General features: G+C 46.1%; 1 protein-coding gene across 1 annotated transcript; it reads left to right on the top strand.

The window, feature by feature from the left end:
- The first annotated feature begins 13,744 nt into the window (after window positions 1-13,744).
- On the top strand, window positions 13,745-15,154 carry LOC138365894 (proteoglycan 4-like). The gene has a single exon (XM_069326603.1). It carries the CDS (start codon window positions 13,745-13,747, stop codon window positions 15,152-15,154), a length of 1,410 nt encoding a protein of 469 aa, XP_069182704.1.
- The last annotated feature ends 3,791 nt before the right edge of the window (window positions 15,155-18,945 follow it).

The following is an 18,945-nucleotide window of genomic DNA, read 5'->3' as shown; positions in this document are numbered from 1 at the left end:
TCTCTTTGACCAAGGTTCGCAGAAAACCTTTATTTCTCAACAGCTAGTGGATTAGTTGAAACTGAAGCCTATTGCTCGAGTGAATTTGAATATCTCTGGGTTTCTAACCAATAGTGGACCTCGTGACTACCAGGTTGTTAAAGTCTTGATACGTTTAGGAGGCTGCACCAGCCCAATTCAAGCCATAGTCGTTGACAAGATCCCCTCAGATTTACATGTTACAGGTCTTGCTCAAACAGTCAAATTTCTTAAACGCAGCAGTATTAGGCTAGCGGATCATAAAATAAATACAGACTGTCTCAACGATGTAGGTATTCTTATTGGAGCTGACTTTTATTATAGATTTATTACTGGATGCACCAGGCAACGAGGTGTAAACTTGTTACTGTCAGCTGGGGGTAAACTACTCACAGGACCTGTATTGATTCAACAACATTATAAATCTACTGATAATCGACCAACTAATTCAATAGTGGCGAGACTAGGCCTAGAGCAGTCACCACTACATGACAGAGACGAAACTGAGGATGATGAGTCCAATCCCCCTGTTCACAAATTATGGGATTTGGACACCTTAGGCATAGTCCCTGATCAATGCAGTCCAGATGACACATGGACGTATCAACAATATCTTTATACTGTGATTTTCCATGATAATCAATATTGGGTGAGACTCCCGTGGAAGCTGAACCACCCACAGCTTCCAGTAAATTATTTCATGGCCTCAACCCAATTAAATTCTCAATTAGCTAGGCTACGGAAGCAACCAGATAAATTGCAACTGTATCATGCTTTAATACAGCAACAACTTACTAACAAATTTATAGAAGTTGTTGAAGAAGACAACCATAAGACAGGCCATTATTTGCCACATCATGCTGTCCTGAAAGATTCAGTTACAACACCAATCAGGATTGTATTTAATTGTAGTGCCAAATTAAAGGCAGACAGCGTGTCACTAAATGATTGTCTACAAACTGGACCTAGCCCAAACTGGACCTTGGGTGCCTCGTAGCCTGGTGGATAGCGCGCAGGACTCGTAATTCTGTGGCGCGGGTTCGATTCCCGCACGAGGCAGAAACAAATGGGCAAAGTTTCTTTCACCCTGAATGCCCCTGTTACCTAGCAGTAAAATAGGTACCTGGAAGTTAGTCAGCTGTCACGGGCTGCTTCCTGGGGCTGGAGGCCTGGTCGAGGACCGGGCCGCGGGGACACTAAAAAAAGCCCCGAAATCATCTCAAGATCTCAAGAAGATTAGCCTAACCCAAAGACTACAAGATTTCTTATTACGATTTCGCTCTGGTGTTTTCGCCTATACGGCCGACATTAGTAAGGCCTTTTTAAGAGTAGGCTTACAAGAGATGGATCGTGATTTTACTAAATTTCTCTGGGTGAAAGATCCACAGGATCCTAATAGCGAAATCATTACTTCTAGTTTTGCCTCAGTACTGTTCGGAGCGACATCTTCACCATTCTTACTCCAGGCTACTCTGGATAAACATCTTAAGAAGTCTAATAGCCCCTACAAGACTGAGATTAGGAACAATTTATACGTTGACAATTTTCAAGGAACCACTAATGATGAGAATAAATTAGTGGAAATCTACCATGAGGCTAATCGTGAACTGTTGGGAGCTAACATGCCCCTACAGTTGTGGGCCTCCAGTAATAAGCAACTCAACCAAATAATCAAGGAAGAATTCCCTGATTATAAGGTACCTCACAAATTGAAAGTCTTAGTGGAATACTTCCACAGACGAATTGACTATCAAGTCGGTGGATTTCAATCATTCACCTCTAACCATGAGAAAATTACTCTCCTATGTCAGCAAGCCATTTGACCCTTTAGGCCCACTCAGTCCTATTCTAATTAAGGGTAAACTCCTTATGCAGGAGTGCTGGCAAAGGAATTTGAGGTGGGATGAAACGTTGCCGGAGGATCTCAAAGAAAAATGGCAGCAGTTGATTCCTGATTACAACAAACTTAGTATTCTACAGTTTCCCCGAAATACCTTAGGACTAAATTTACCCACAAATTTACATGTATTCTGCGATGCTTCAGGAAAAGCGTATAACTCAGTAGCCTATCTAGTTAATACTCAACAATTATTTTTGCTTATATCTATGGCCAGGGTAGCCCCGATTAAAAGGAGGTCACTACCCCAAATGTAATTAACTGCCTTATTAGTAGGTGTAAGACTGGCTCATTGCCTGATCAAAACCCTCAGTAATGTTCACCTTGGTGAAATAGTAGTGTGGTCAGACAATGAGGCAGAATTGCAGTGGGTAAAAAACGACAACAACAAAACTCCCTATGTCAGCAATCGAGTAAGGGAAATTCGAGAATTGTTTGCTGGTTATAAATTAAGACATGTCCCAACCAAGGACAATCCAGCTGACTATTTATCCAGAGGTTTGACTTTAAAACAATTAGGTAAAACCGAGATGTGGTTTAATGGACCCCAGTGGCTAGTTAGTGGTCAGTGGCCCCAACAGAAGCCGCAAGTTATTGTGACCAATATCACTACCCCTGTTGTGGATCTAGAACCCCCTCGAATTTTAGCTATCAATCCTCACCTGTTATTCCAATTTAAGCAAATTACTAAGAGTTACAGAAATGGTATTTGATTTCATCAACAAGATGGGGATCAAGTATCGATTTCCTAGTTCCACCAAATATTGGGTCAAACAAGCTTAACAAGAGACATGGGAAGGAATATGAACATCTCCCAGAAAGGTTGAGTAAGTCTCTGGGTATCTGGCTTGACTCAGACAAGCTATAACATTTTGAGATGCGGCGGACATCTGCTACACGCAGAAATAAATTTAGATACGAAGAATCCTATACTTCTTCCACGTCACCACATCATTACTAAACTCATAGTTTTACATTACCATGAGCATAATAAATGGCATGGTGGAGTATTAGATACTCTTACTGAAATCAGTCAACGTTTTTGGCTTCCCCAAGGTCGCCAAACTGTCAATTCTTTAATCAAGTCTTGTGTAATCTGCAAGAGATATGATGCTCAAGTGTGTCCTTATCCAGGTCCACCGCCCCTACCTAAGGAGTGAGTCGTCCACCTTTGTCCCTTTGAAACCACAGGTGTCGACTATACAGGAGCACTAATTTTAACAGGCACACCGGACAAGATTCCAGTGAAAGCCTACATTTGCCTTTTCACGTGTGCTACCACACGTGGAGTACATTTAAAAGTCACTTCTGACATGAGTGCAGAAGCCTTTCTGCAAGCCTTTCGCAGATTTGCTGCACGAAGGTCTTGCCCAAAATTAATGATCTCAGATAATGGATCTAACTTCGTTGCAGGAGAAGCTTGCTTACAAGAAATATGGAACCATCCAGAAGTACACTCTGTGCTCAAACAGAGACAATGCTATTGGAAATTTATTCCTCCAAGAGCACCATGGCACGGCGGTTTTTACGAAAGAATGGTGGGAACTGTTAAGAAATATCCTAAGAAAAACCTTACACCGGCAGAAAATTAATCTCACCGAGTTACAGACCCTTGTCTTGGAAATTGAAGCACAAGTCAACAACAGACCTCTGAACAAATCCACAAGGGCCGTGACGAGGATTCGAACCTACGTCCGGGAGCATCCCAGACACTGCCTTAATCGACTGAGCTACGACAGGGAAAAAGGGTTGAAACCGAAGTTCTACTGAACTTACTGGATCCCGTAGCCTCTCCGAGGCACAAACCAGGATTTTACACAACCCCCCCCTGCACCCGAGCTATGTCAATAGGCCGTTCTCCCTTTGTTCATTTGATGCATCACGTTAGTATGATCTCTGTGTGTAATGATGTAAGGGCGAAGAGGGAGAACGGCCTATTAACATAGCTCGGGTGCAGGGTGGGGGGGGTTGTGTAAAATCCTGGTTTGTGCCTCGGAGAGGCTACGGAATCCAGTAAGTTCAGTAGAACTTCAGTTTCAACCCTTTTACCCTGTCGTAGCTCAGTCGATTAGGGCAGTGTCTGGAATGCTCCCGGACGCAGGTTCGAATCCTCGTCACGGCCCTTGTGGATTTGTTCATTTGATGCATCACGTTAGTGGAATCTCTGTGTGTAATGATGTGAGGGAGAACGGCCTATTGACATAGCTCGGGTGCAGGGGGGGGGAGTTGTGTAAAATCCTAGTTTGTGCCTCGGAGAGGCTACTGGGATCCAGTAAGTTCAGTAGAACTTCGGATTTCAACCCTTTTACCCTGTCATAGCTCAGTCGATTAAGGCAGTGTCTGGGATGCTCCCGGACGCAGGTTCGAATCTTCGTCACGGCCCTTGTGGATTTGTTCATTTGATGCATCACGTTAGTGTGATCTCTGTGTGTAACAGACCTCTAACCTACTTAGCAGAAGATTTCTCCCAAAGAGAACCCCTAAGCCCCTCTCATTTGATTCATGGTGGTCTTCTGAGCCATCTAATATCTCTAGGAGACGAGGATCCAGCTGACCCTTCGTGTGTCAAAGCAAGTGACTTAGTGGAGAGTTATAGACACCTTTCAGGAGTAATAGAGAAATGGAATGAGGTCTGGATACGTGAATATTTAACTGCTTTAAGAGAATATCATTATGGAGCTGCAAGCCTATACAATAAAGTTCAACTTAAACCAGGTGGTCTTGTCCTAGTAGACAGTGATGGACCCAGGTCAGATTGGCCTATAGGTAAAATTGTTGACATCCATCCTGATCGCCATGGTATTTTACAAATTGTTAAAAGTTCAGTGTCGAGGCACTACTACCTTGAAAACACTTGAAAACTACCTTGAAATTAATACCTTTAGAGTTAGCAGAACACGAGTGTTCTACAGATATACCTGTAACCCAAGTTTCAGAGAACAATGATTCTACTCAACCGAGAACAAGACCATCAAGAGTCGCTGCTCAGAACTGCAAACAGAAACTTAAACAATATTTTGATTTTATTCAGGAGTAGATAACTTATCATTTAAACTTGAGGTGACCACGCTGATGCAGTGATGAGTTGATGTCCAGTAATTAGTTACGAGTCATAGTGACCCTGGACAGTAGCCTCACTGTATTGATGAGGTCTCCTTAATCTTAAATGAACCAATTATTCATAATTTATTTTTGTTAATATCCTTCTGTCTCTTACAAAGGAATTATGCAATAATTTTCAATGTTTATTTACGTCCTTATGTTGACTTAGTCATCTACCACAGATTCCGGACATTCGTTAGGTGCGTACTAACCTACTAACCCATGAATATAACTTCAGGATAGAGAAACAGGTGTACATTAGTACTAATACCTGAACTACGACCCGAGTTTTCTCTCCCCGGAGTTATGTTGGAAATAACCAACATTTTATACATCTTTGTATTTTATGCAACCTTTGTATTAACCACCAGTAGTTACTAAAATTACTAACTTGTAGATTAATCATTATCATGATTTAATTAAACATATTGCCAGATTCTTCCTAGTCAGCGTGACGACATGAGGAACGACAGGCAGTAACATGAATTCTCTCCACATTTAGTTGGATTTATAACAGAGTCCAGTTTATCATAGCCTTTACTAAAAATAATTCTTACTAATACGTTTAATTTCGTAGTATACTACTACTTACTGGAACTCCCTTATTTTAGTTTATATTAATCATTCTAGAGGAAATTACTTTAATGTAAATGATTTTACTTTAATTTCCTCGATTAGCTGCACAACTTTAATAAATTAATTTATGTTACGCAAAATTCTAATTTATCATAGAAGAATATAATGTGATATTAATACTCTTCACTACCTCTTCCTTCCTTAGTCAATTGCGATATATACATATCCATTTACGCTCGAGATGACTATCAAGAGCCGCGCATGTGCAATGAGGAAGACGGGAGAGCGTCACGAGAGGACGAGATAGCACGGCTCGGACGCCATTGATAGCGTTTAGCAGAGCTACGTTTTGATCCTACTTATTTCGCTCCCACGACCAGTAGAGCGGTGCCACGTTATCTGGCATAATAGCCGTGTCCCAGACTAGCATATCTGCAATTCCAAAGTCAACGCCTTTCAAGCAGCAGCTGGAGGACGAAGAATTGCTCAAGTCTCCACATCAACGGACACGCGGCTCGGCAGCTAGGTTAACCTGTTTGTTATCATGTGGCCACAGTTAACATTTAGGCTAGTTGTCGTTAGGCCGTATATAAAATAATAAAATCCCGTACGTGTCTTTAGTAAATTTACCATCTAAATAGATGATTATGTACATTGTTTTCTGCAGAAAGAATTTACTGTGCTTGAATATAAATTGCACAGATATTGGCTGAAGATTTCAACAGTTATCCTTATAATTTAGGATGCATTTGTAGTTACCCGTTATGTAGAAGATTTCTACAATGTAATTGCCTTTCAGTACCAAGGCGACGACAACCGAGGTGCTAGGCTTCCCCACCTTCATGTGCAACAATTTGCCCTATGCAACACGTCGTCGGTGGAGTGTGGCAACCGATTACACTTCTCTAGATTTACAGCTAAGCTGTCCCTTTTTTATCTGTAGCAATAACTCTGTAGTTACAGTAGTGATCTCCCAAAGAGATCTGTTATATTAACCCATTGATCTATATGTACTGTACTATTCTATCCAGTAGTAAATTGAGGTGTATTTACCTCCAATTAATCTATTCCAATCAACCTTATTTACTTTCATATTTTATTTACTCTGGTGAAGAACCAGCACCAGAATAATGCTAGGGATGTATTAATCTTTTAGCATGTAACCCCCCAATTTTATGTAGGTTAATTTGACTCCATTTATATAAGAAATACAGTTTCACTAAGATCCATAGGATACTAGTTCTTGGGATCAGTTTTTCCATTGTCTTATTTTGTTTTCCACTTTTTCTCAAAAAGTGGAGGACCTTCATAGCTATCGAAGTATATATTTAATTATTAGTTATTGGAGTCAGGTTTTCCCCCACAACTAGTACACCACTACTAGTACACCAACAACAAACACTACAACAACGAACACTACAACAACAAACACTACAACAACGAACACTACAACAAACACTACAACAACAAACACTACAACAACGAACACTACAACAACGAACACTACAACAACGAACAATACAACAATGAAGACTACAACAACAAACACAACAACAATGAACACTACAACAACAAACACTACAACAACGAACACTACAACAACGAACAATACAACAAGGAATACTACAACAACAAACACACCAACAACAAACACAACAACAACAAACACTACAACAACAAACACACCAACAACGAACATTACAACAATGAACACTACAACAATGAACACTACAACAATGAACACTACAACAATGAACACTACAACAATGAACACTACAACAATGAACACTACAACAATGAACACTACAACAACGAACACTACAACAATGAACACTACAACAATGAACACTACAACAATGAACACTACAACAATGAACATTACAACAACAAACACTACAACAACGAACACTACAACAATGAACACTACAACAACAAACACTACAACAATGAACACTACAACAATGAACACTACAACAACGAACACAACAACAATGAACACTACAACAACGAACACTACAACAATGAACACTACAACAACAAACACTACAACAATGAACACTAGAACAACAAACACTACAACAACGAACACAACAACAATGAACACTACAACAACGAACACTACAACAATGAACACTACAACAACGAACACTACAACAATGAACACTACAACAATGAACACTACAACAACAAACACTACAACAAAGAACTATTGAACTTCAATACAATGAAGCATTGGTGTGACATTGTCCAGCTGTAGGACCCTGCCTTTGTGGTGGTGATCCTGGACGGGTCCTGCCACCCGAGCCAAACCTCAACACTTCCAAGCTAACTATATTTCCTCCATCTCTGATAGTCATCTAACCCAATCACTCTTTTCACAGATTAAACCATCTTTTATAGACCTTAGCCTGGTTGCTTGGTGCTTTTCCTGATTGTTTCCTCTGCCTAATAGATATTTCCAGAGGAAAGATGAGTAAGATTATTATTGTGGTAGTGTTAGTGGTGGGGATGATGGGAAAATGTGCCCAGTGGCAAATGGCGGGGGAATCCTAGAGCAGGAACCAACTGCTCCAGCTGCAGCAGTAGGTGAAGGACTACCAAGAGGACAACACTGGAGTAGGACGCCAGGCGCGGCAGGTTGCTGTCGATCTCAACCTGCTCCCACCTCTGCCCACTTGTGACCCTTCACTCCTACAGGATCAACGGCTAGACTCCCTCCTGGACCACCTGCCTCTAGTGGGCACACACCGGCGGCAACAACACACACGCATGCAGGTGGAGGGCCTCAAGGCCTTCCTGCTGCAGGTGGGAGAGGAGCCCAAGACCCAGCCTCCCGAAGGATGGTTCAGCTGGAAAATAGCAGTGATTTTCGTGTCCGTCCTTCTCTATCTCTGCCTCAACAGTGGGTCAGGCGTACACTCTACGCCCACTCTAGTAGGGAGTACTACTTCCACGAAGCTAAATCTCTCTCCCACGAAGCCTGATCACACACCCTCACATACCGTTAAAACCCAAAAACAGACAGGTGCAACACCAACAACAACAACACCCATAACAACAACAACCACACCCAATACAACAACAACACCCACAACAACAACAACACCCACAACAACAACAACATCAACAAAAGCAACAACAACAACAGCAACAACAACAACAACAAGGACAAACAAAGGCTTAAACAAAACGATTACGTCGTGGATAACCTGCCCCAGAAAGTTTTAGGGTGCAATTACTGGCTTTAAAGGAAAAAGAATCTAAGATCTTGAGGTCCAATTCAATGTACTTATCTGGCTCAATTGGTGTGAAGGGAGAGCAGAGATCTAAGGGTATGATGCAACAAACATCGAAAGGTGCGAAGACGCCCTCCTCGAGATAATGAAGAGCGGCGCAAAATGAGACAAGGCCTACCTCGGACAACGGGAGTGGTAGTCCCGTTGTTGACAGCGGGAGTGGTAGCGACGCTACGTGTCCTGTTGTTGGCAACGGGAGTGGTGTGTGTGTGTGTGTGAACACTTTGTTGTGCTTGCGGGGGTTGAACTCTGGCACTTTGGTCCCGCCTCTTAACTGTCAATCAACTGGTGTACAGATTCCTAAGCCTACTGGGCTCTATCATATCTACATTTGAAACTGTGTATAGAGTCAGCATCCATCACATCACTGTCTAATGCATTCCACCTGTTAACTACTCTGACACTGAAAAAGTTCTTTCTAGCGTCCCTGTGGCTCATTTGGGTACTCAGTCGCCACCTGTGTCCCCATGTTCGAGTACCACCCGCTTTAAACTTTTTATCCTTATCTACCCCGTCAATTCCTCTGAGAATTTTGTAGGTAGTGATCATGTCTTCCCTTACTCCTCTGTCTTCCAGTGTCGTGAGGTGTATTTCACGGAGCCTTTCCTCGTAACTCATGCCTCTTAGTTTTGGGACTAGCCTAGTGGCAAACTTTTCAAGCTTCGTCTTGTGCTAGACAAGGCTCTATGCTGGGGCTGCATACTCTAGTCTTACATGTGCCGTATACAAGATTCTGAATGATTCCTTACACAGGTTCCTGAAGGCTTCGCGTATACCGCAGATGTAATTCTTTTTATGTGGGCTTCAGGAGACAGTTATGGTGTTATATTAATTAGATCTTTCTCTCTGTCCGTTTCAGGAAGTACTTCATCTCCCATTCTGTATCCGGTGTCTGGCCTCCTGTTTCCACCGCCATGTTTGTGTACTTACCTATTAGTACTCACCTATTTGTGCCTGCAGGATCGAGCATTGACTCTTAAATCCCGCCTTTCGAGCCATCGGTTGCTTACAGCAATGACTCCGGTCATATTTCACTGTCATATCTAGTTTTAAAGTAATGAATAGAATTTGCTTCCACAACCTTTTCCTTAAGAGCATTCCATTTTTCCACTACTCTCGCGCTAAAAGAAAACTTCCCAACATCTCTGTGACTCATCTGAGTTTCCAGCTTCCACCCATGTCCCCCCCCCCTCGTTCTATAACTATTTTCTGTGAACATTTCGTCTATTTCCACTCTGTCAATTCCCTTGAGTATTTTATATGTTCCTAACATATCACGTTGTTGAACTCAGTCGTTGTTGATCCTTCTTTCTGGACAACCCAACCCACAACTCGGTAGAGTGCTTATACTTCACTAGGAGATCACACTAGGCGCTTCTGGCTCTTGGAGAGGGGAGTGACGCCACCACCAATAGTGTCATGAACAGAGTGACGCTGCCACCAATAATGTTATGGAACAGAGTGACGCCGCCACCAATAGTGTCATCAATAGAGTGACACCAGCGCCAATAGTGTTATGGAACAGAGTGAAGCCGCCAACAACAGTGTTATGGAACAGAGTGACGCCGCCACCCATAGTGTTATGGAACAGAGTTACGCTGCCACCAATAGTGTCATGAACAGAGTAACGCCGCCATCAATAGTGTCATGAACAGAGTGACGCTGCCACCAATAGTGTTATGGAACAGAGTGACGCCGCCACCAATACTGTCATGAACAGAGTGACACCACCACTAATAGTGTCATGAACAGAGTGACGCTGCCACCAATAGTGTTATGGAACAGAGTGACGCCGCCACCAATAGTGTTATGGAACAGATTGACGCTGCCACCAATAGTGTTATGGATCAGAGTGACACCGCCACCATTAGTGTCATGAACAAAGTGACGCCGCCACCAATAGTGTTATCGAACAGAGTGACGCCGCCGATAATAGTGTTATGGAACAGAGTGACGCCGCCGCCAATATTGTGATGGAACAGAGTGACGCCGCCGCCAATAGTGTTATGGAACAGAGTAACGCCGCCGTCAATAGTGACATGAACAGAATGTCGCCGCCACCAATAGTGTTATGGAACAGAGTGACGCCACCACCAATAGTGTTATGGAACAGAGTGACGCCGCCACCAATAGTGTTATGGAACAAAGTGACGCCGCCGCCAATAGTGTTATGGAACAGAGTGACGCGGCCACCAATAGTGCCATGAACAGAGTGACGCCGCCACCAATAGTGTTATGGAACAGAGTGACGCCACCACCAATAGTGTCATGAACAGAGTGACACCACCACCAATAGTGTTATGGAACAGAGTGACGCCACAACCAATAGTGTCATGAACAGAGTGACGCTGCCACCAATAGTGTTATGGAATAGAGTGACGCCGCCACCAATAGTGTCATCAATAGAGTGACACCAGCGCCAATAGTGTTATGGAACAGAGTGAAGCCGCCAACAACAGTGTTATGGAACAGAGTGACGCCGCCACCCATAGTGTTATGGAACAGAGTTACGCTGCCACCAATAGTGTCATGAACAGAGTAACGCCGCCATCAATAGTGTCATGAACAGAATGACGCTGCCACCAATAGTGTTATGGAACAGAGTGACGCCGCCACCAATAGTGTCATGAACAGAGTGACACCACCACTAATAGTGTCATGAACAGAGTGACGCCGCCACCAATAGTGTTATGGAACAGAGTGACGCCGCCACCAGTAGTGTTATGGAACAGAGTGACGCCGCCACCAATAGTGTCATGAACAGAGTGACGCCGCCACCAATAGGGTTATGGAACAGAGTGACACCGCCGCCTATAGTTTTATGGAACAGAGTGACGCCGCCACCAATAGTGTTATGGAACAGAGTGACACCGTCGCCTATAGTTTTATGGAACAGAGTGATGCCGCCACCCATAGTGTTATGGAACAGAGTGACGCCGCCACCAATAGTGTCATGAACAGAGTGACACCACCACTAATAGTGTCATGAACAGAGTGACGCCGCCACCAATAGTGTTATGGAACAGAGTGACGCCGCCACCAGTAGTGTTATGGAACAGAGTGACGCCGCCACCAGTAGTGTCATGAACAGAGTAACGCCGCCATCAATAGTGTCATGAACCGAGTGACGCTGCCACCAATAGTGTTATGGAACAGAGTGACGCCGCCACCAATAGTGTCATGAACAGAGTGACACCACCACTAATAGTGTCATGAACAGAGTGACGCCGCCACCAGTAGTGTTATGGAACAGAGTGACGCCGCCACCAATAGTGTTATGGAACAGAGTGACGCCGCCACCAGTAGTGTCATGAACAGAGTGACGCCGCCACCAATAGGGTTATGGAACAGAGTGAAGCCGCCTCCAATAGTGTTATGGAACAGAGTGAAGCCGCCGCCGATAGTGTTATGGAACAGAGTGACGCCGCCTCCAATAGTGTTATAGAACAGAGTGACGCCGCCTCCAATAGTGTTATAGAACAGAGTGAAGCCGCCGCCGATAGTGTTATGGAACAGAGTGATGCCGCCTCCAATAGTGTTATAGAACAGAGTGATGCCGCCAGCAACAGTATTATGGAACAGAGTGACGCCGTCACCAAAAGTGTTATGGAACAGAGTGACGCCGCCACCAATAGTGTCATGAACAGAGTGACGCCGCCACCAATAGGGTTATGGAACAGAGTGACGCCGCCTCAAATAGTGTTATGGAACAGAGTGAAGCCGCCTCCAATAGTGTTATGGAACAGCGTGAAGCCGCCGCCGATAATGTTATGGAACAGAGTGACGCCGCCTCCAGTAGTGTTATAGAACAGAGTGAAGCCGCCGTTGATAGTGTTATGGAACAGAGTGAAGCCGCCTCCAATAGTGTTATAGAACAGAGTGACGCCGCCTCCAGTAGTGTTATAGAACAGAGTGAAGCCGCCGTTGATAGTGTTATGGAACAGAGTGACGCCGCCTCCAACAGTGTTATGGAACAGAGTGACGCTGCCACCAGAAGTGTTATGGAACAGAATGTCGCCGCCACCAATAGTGTTATGGAACAGAGTGACACCGCCGCCTATAGTTTTATGGAACAGAGTGATGCCGCCACTAATAGTGTTATGGAACAGAATGTCGCCGCCACCAATAGCGTTATGGATCAGAGTGACGCCGCCACCAATAGTGTCATGAACAGAGTGACGCCGCGACCAATAGTGTCATGAACAGAGTGACGCCGCCACCAATAGTGTCATGAACAGAGTGACGCCGCCGCCAATAGTGTTATGGAACACAATGACGCCACCACGAATGGTGTCATGTACAGATTGACGCCGCCATCAATAGTGTTATGGAACAGAGTGACGCCGCCACCAATAGTGTTATGGAACAGAGTGACTTCGGCACCAATAGTGTTCCGCACTTGATCGTGTCTCAGGATCACCAAATGACAGTGCCTCAAAAGCCCCGCATGACAATACCTCAATAGCCCGACATGACAGTGCCTCAAATACCTCACATGACAGTGCCTCAAAAGCCCCGCATGACAGTGCCTCACAAGCCTCACATGACAGTGCCTCAAATGCGTCACATGACAGTGCCTCAAAAGCCCCACATAACAGTGCCTCAGGATCCCCATATGACAGTGACTCAAGAGCCCTACATGACAGCGACTCAAGAGCCCCACATGACATTGCCACAAGAGCCCCAAATGACAGTGCCACGAGAGCCTCGCATAACAGTGCCTCAGGATCACCACATGACAATGCCTCAGGATCACCACATGACAGTGCCTCAGGATCACCACATGACAGTGCCTCAGGATCACCACATGACAGTGCCTCAGGATCACCACATAACAGTGCCTCAGGATCACCACATGACAGTGCCTCAGGATCACCACATGTCAGTGCCTCAGGATCACCACATGACAGTGCCTCAAGAGCCCCTCATGAAAGTGCCTCAAGAGCCCCACAGGACAGTACTTCAAGAGCCCCGAATGAGAGTGCCTCAAGAGCCCCAAATGACGGTGCCTCAAGAGCCCCACAAGAGAGTGCCTCAAGAGCCCCACAGGACAGTGCCTCAGGAGCCCCAAATGACAGTGCCTCAAGAGCCCCACAAGAGAGTGCCTCAAGAACCCCACAAGAGAGTGCCTCAAGAGCCCCACAGGACAGTGCCTCAGGAGCCCCAAATGACGGTGCCTCAAGAGCCCCACAAGAGAGTGCCTCAAGAACCCCAAATGACAATGCCTCAAGAGCTTCACATGGCAGTGCCACAAGAACTCCACATGACAGTGGATCAAGAGCCCCACATGACAGTGCCACAAGAGCTCCACATAACAGTGCCACAAGAGCCCCAAATGACGGTGCCTCAAGAGCCCCAAATGACGGTGTCTCAAGAGCCCCAAATGACAGTAACTCAAGAGCTCCACATGAGAGTCCCTCATGAACACAATAAGACAGTGCCTAACCCACCCCGAAGACTAAAGCCATACTCACGTTGTGCACCGAAGGCTTCCGTCAATCACTCAACAATGGTTCCCGTCCACTGTTCACCGGCGACTCCTGTCCGCCATTCACAAGGGGCGTCTGTCAACCGTACGCCAGTGCCTCCTGTCCACTATACAAATGTTCCACACGTCCAGTATAGGCCAGTATCAGCTGTCCAGTATCCAGAAGTGTCTTATGTTCAGTCTATGCGAGTACCAGCCGTCCACGATACAGAAGTGCCACCCGTCCACTCTACGACAGTGCCTCTTACTCAAAAGAGAGAATTGCCTCCCGTCCACTGTATGGTAGAGCCTCGAGCTCAAAATACAGAAGTGTCGCCCGTCCACTCAGAGACAGTGTCTCCTTCTAAGCATACAGATGTGCTATCCGTCCACACTAGGACAGTGTCTCCAGTCCAAAATACAGAAGTGCCACCCGTCCACTATTGGACAGTGTCTCCTGCCAAGAATACGGAAGTGTCACCCGTCCACTCAAAAACAGTGTCTGCTGCCAAGAATAGGGAAGTGTCACCCGTCCACTCTAGAGCAGTGCCACCTGTCCACTATAGAGAAGCGTCATCCACCCACAACTCACACAACACCTATAACACCAATAACACACACAACACCCACCACGCATCTACAACACCCATAACACCCACAACACTAGCTGAAGAACATGAAGGCTCGATCATGGAAGCTGAGATAATGAGAGGTGGTCGTATTGAACCATGGTTCGTGTCCCATCTCTTGCTTAACTCCGAAAATCTTGATCAATACTGCAGTGATGACAGTGATTAATCTCGATCTTTTTGGTTATCAAAAAAGCAGTGTCCACAATTCAGAAAGTTCAGACACAAAGCAATCTTCAGCTATCATGCTTCCTTGTTTCATTAGTGAAGACGCCTTCATTGTCTTATAAATATTAGGTTTGGCAAAAATGCTGAAATAACAGACAGTTGTAGTGATTTGTAGACTCACCGCTGTAGTGTTAATTTCTTCCCTGAAATTCATTTAAGAAAATTAATATAAATATTAATTTCATATTTAAGAAATTATGGGGTTACTGTTAATGTAACGTCCGGCCGTGGCCCTCACACTTCAGTTGCTTTATACCACCCCCAATGTGTTCTCTGGTGTGTTGTGGTGACTCAAGTGAGGCTCCGAGTCCCAGGATCTCCGCTACTCCTGACGGTGTCAGCACCCGACCTTCTGTACATGTCAAAACTGTTAAATATAACAGTTTTCTACTAAATAAACTTTATGCTAAAATTCTAATTTTTTGTGTGTGAATGTGTTGTGGTGGTGCAAGATGTCGGTGGCTCGGAACATAAATTTTTGCTCTTCAGAATAAGTAGTCGTGAACAATTATATTTGTCTCTCCTTGTTGCCGTGCCAACCTCTGCCCCGGCGATGTCCGTCCTGCAGGAGACGATCTCAAAAGCAGACAACCTCAGTGGCATATGATCTCAGAGGCAAATGCCAGGTAGACGATCTCAGAGGCAGACGACCTCAGAGGAAGACGAGCTTAGAGGCGGACGACCTCAGAGGTAACGACCTCAAAGACTGACGTCCACAGAGGCAGACGATCTCAGAGGCAGACAACTTTAGAGGCAGATGATTTCAGAGGCAGACGACTTCAGAGGCGGACGACCCTAGAAGCAGACGACCTTAAAGGTTAACCTCCTGAAAGGCTGACGAGCTCAGAGGTAGACGACCTCAGATCAAGACGACATAAGCATTGTTACGGTGCCCTCTCCTATTTCTTTCGTTTGCCGGCTTAAAGAGTCATATCAGCTCTCCCTACTGACTCTCTGAGGTTCAGGGAGTCTAATGGTATATGTGGCGACCAGACCGGCTGCCATTTAATGGAAGGAGGTTATATTATAAGTTGTAAATAAAGGAAAATTGGCGCCCTGTTATAAAATGAAACAGTATCCCCTACGGCAGATATGACCTTTTGGAAGGGAGACAAGCCGATCGCGGATTGGCCGACGTAGGTCGCGGGCGACAAATCAGGGCCCGCCATGACGTCACCGAGTGCCCCGGGCGGCGCCAACGTCAGAGTTGATCTGACCTGGGAAGCGACAGGACGCGCCTCGGTCTGCTCTCAAGGATTGGAGGCTCTGCAAGCCTTGTTCAGTGGATTGAGCTGGCCTTCGCAGCCCATCACAGTTATTGGAGACCCTGCGCTTCTGGGAAGCCAAAGAGGAACCAAGTTCAGTGAGCAGAGAAGTGCCAAACTTGGAAAATAGTCGGCGACGACGCTGGGCGGCGCCGCTGGCTGGACGTTGAGGTCTGGAAGGTGGGGCGAGCAAGCCCAGCTGTGACTGGGGTCACATCCACTGAGAATCTTGGAAGGACGACACCGTGCCTAGGACAAGGAGTGACGCCCTGTGGGAGAGGCGAGTGTGGGGAAAAATAGTGATTAGCTCAGCGCCCATCGATGAACCAGGATTGGGGCAGCTGAATCTCAGGGATTGGAACGGCGACGACGCGAAGGCTTCACGACACCTGAGGACCTGTGGAACGTCCTGGATCGTCGAGGATCGACCCAAGGAAGCGTGGGAACCTCACACCATCGAGGGACAGGCGTCGTGAGCCAGGAGTGTAAGGTAGATCATTTTTCCCTCCCATTACCCCTTGTATGAGTAGGCTAGATAGGCCACAATATTTACTTGTGTATGTGGCAGCAAGACTTTATTACTTTAATAGTAGAGTAGGCTGCAAAGCAGCTTGTGTCCAGGGCTGTCAGAGAGGACAGTGTGTATGGATGGCAGGACAGTGAAGAAGAGGTGCCGACGTGGTGAAGAGGCCCTCCTGTGAGAGTGTGAGACTCCTGTCTTCCTGCCCAGTTGAAGGAGTGTTGGATGGTCGTGGGAGAAGAGGCTGACGATCTCCAGGCTCATTATCCATATTCCACATTCATGTATTACTTGTGATTGTGTGTGTGCGTTCATGTAATTTGCATCAGTAAATCCACACATTTTATTACTGTGTTTGAGTGTGCCTCCATTTATGACAATTCTCTATGAGCATACATTTCTGGCTACAAACAATATTTAATACACCCACTGAACTGCATTGCTGGGGTGCAGATATAATAACCCAGCTGGCGACCTTGCTAAGAGGAAGATAGAGAAGACAGGTGGGAAAGGAGTTCCTGCAACCTTTTTTTGTCTGGCAGGCAAGACTCAGGGAGGTTATGGTTATAGGTAAGCCTGAGTCTTCCTTCACTCCCCCACGGGTCTAGGCCGGAACTGTTAACAGCAGTTTCCCCGTGTTTGACTGAAGGGCTTCCAGGGTGAATCAGTGGCACCCCTTTGTGGTGGAAGCAAAGACCTGCGGAGGTGGGCATTGTTGGTCCTCTCTTGTGTGACCAAGGAGACTCCGGTGAATCCAGGGAGTCGGAGGGGCTGAGTATTTGGGCTTTTGAGCCCCTAGCAGTTAAGTGTTAGCGGAGCCCCGGACCGCCCACCCCCACGTGACAAGAGAACTGGCGACCTTGCCAGGATTCGAACCCCAGTAGCCAAGAACTGGGAACCTCGCCAGGAAGCGTGGAGCAAGCTACAGTGTGGACCAAATTTCAAGACAAGTGTTGCCAGGGTACTAATACAGTGTGGCCAGTGAATTCGGTGGTACTGTTACTCGACCGGCTAAGGGACTGAAACGGTGAAATTAGTGCCTACTAACTTGTCTGTGCTGTCGTGTATGCTCAATGATATAGAGATGGAGGAAGACAAAGTAAAGAAATTTATTGACACAAGGGACGAGAGAATTTTGGAGGAGTGTACCAAGGCCCAGCTCCAACAAGTGGCAAACCACTTTGGGATCAGGTTGAGGACGACTAAGGTAGCGGAGCGAAGGATAGAGATCATGGCACAGCTTACAGCTCGAGAGGAAGCGACGGGAGAGGAGCCATCTCAAGAGGAGCCGTCCCGAGGAGAGCCGTCGCAAGGTGAACCGTCCCGACTAGGGCCTCCCCAAGCGCCTACCAGTGTGGAGAGAATTCACAGTGAACATGGGAGCAGTGGAAGGTCCAGCTGTAGTAAGAGGAGCCTGCAACTGGAAATAATGAAGATGCAACTGGAAGCCCAGCTGCGACGAGAGGAGAGAGAAGCGCAAATGCAGCGAGAGGAACGTGCGGCTGAGCTGCAGCGAAAGGATCGTGCGGCTGAGCTGCAGCGAGAGGAACGTGCGGCTGAGCTGCAGCGAGAGGAACGTGCGGCTGAGCTGCAGCGAGAGGAACGTGCGGCTGAGCTGCAGCGAGAGGAACGTGCGGCTGAGCTGCAGCGAGAGGAGCGAGAAGCTCGGCTGCAGCGGGAAGAAGGAGAGAGACAACTGCGACTGGAGGAGATAAGGGCAAAGAAAGAAGTCGAATTGCGTCGCGTTGAACGTGGTCTGCCCCCACTACCTGCACGGCGGGATGACCTCAAGGTAAGGGAACGTGACTTACCTACGTTCGAACCACAAGACGCTGAGGCGTTCTTCGAACACTTTGAACGGATAGCAACTCTGAAGGAGTGGCCGGAAGATGATTGGGCTGCTCTGGTCCAGGGCAGATTGACTGGTGAGGCCCGGGAAGCCTATAA

This window comes from Procambarus clarkii, chromosome 18, assembly GCF_040958095.1.
Source record: "Procambarus clarkii isolate CNS0578487 chromosome 18, FALCON_Pclarkii_2.0, whole genome shotgun sequence".
In the NCBI taxonomy this organism is placed as follows: Eukaryota; Metazoa; Arthropoda; class Malacostraca; order Decapoda; family Cambaridae; genus Procambarus; species Procambarus clarkii.
This window is presented reverse-complemented; position numbering and strand designations above follow the sequence as displayed.

Excerpts from the sequence above, each read along its gene's own strand:
- LOC138365894 (XM_069326603.1), top strand. The coding sequence starts at position 13,745 with ATGACAGTGCCTCAGGATCACCACATGTCAGTGCCTCAGGATCACCAC.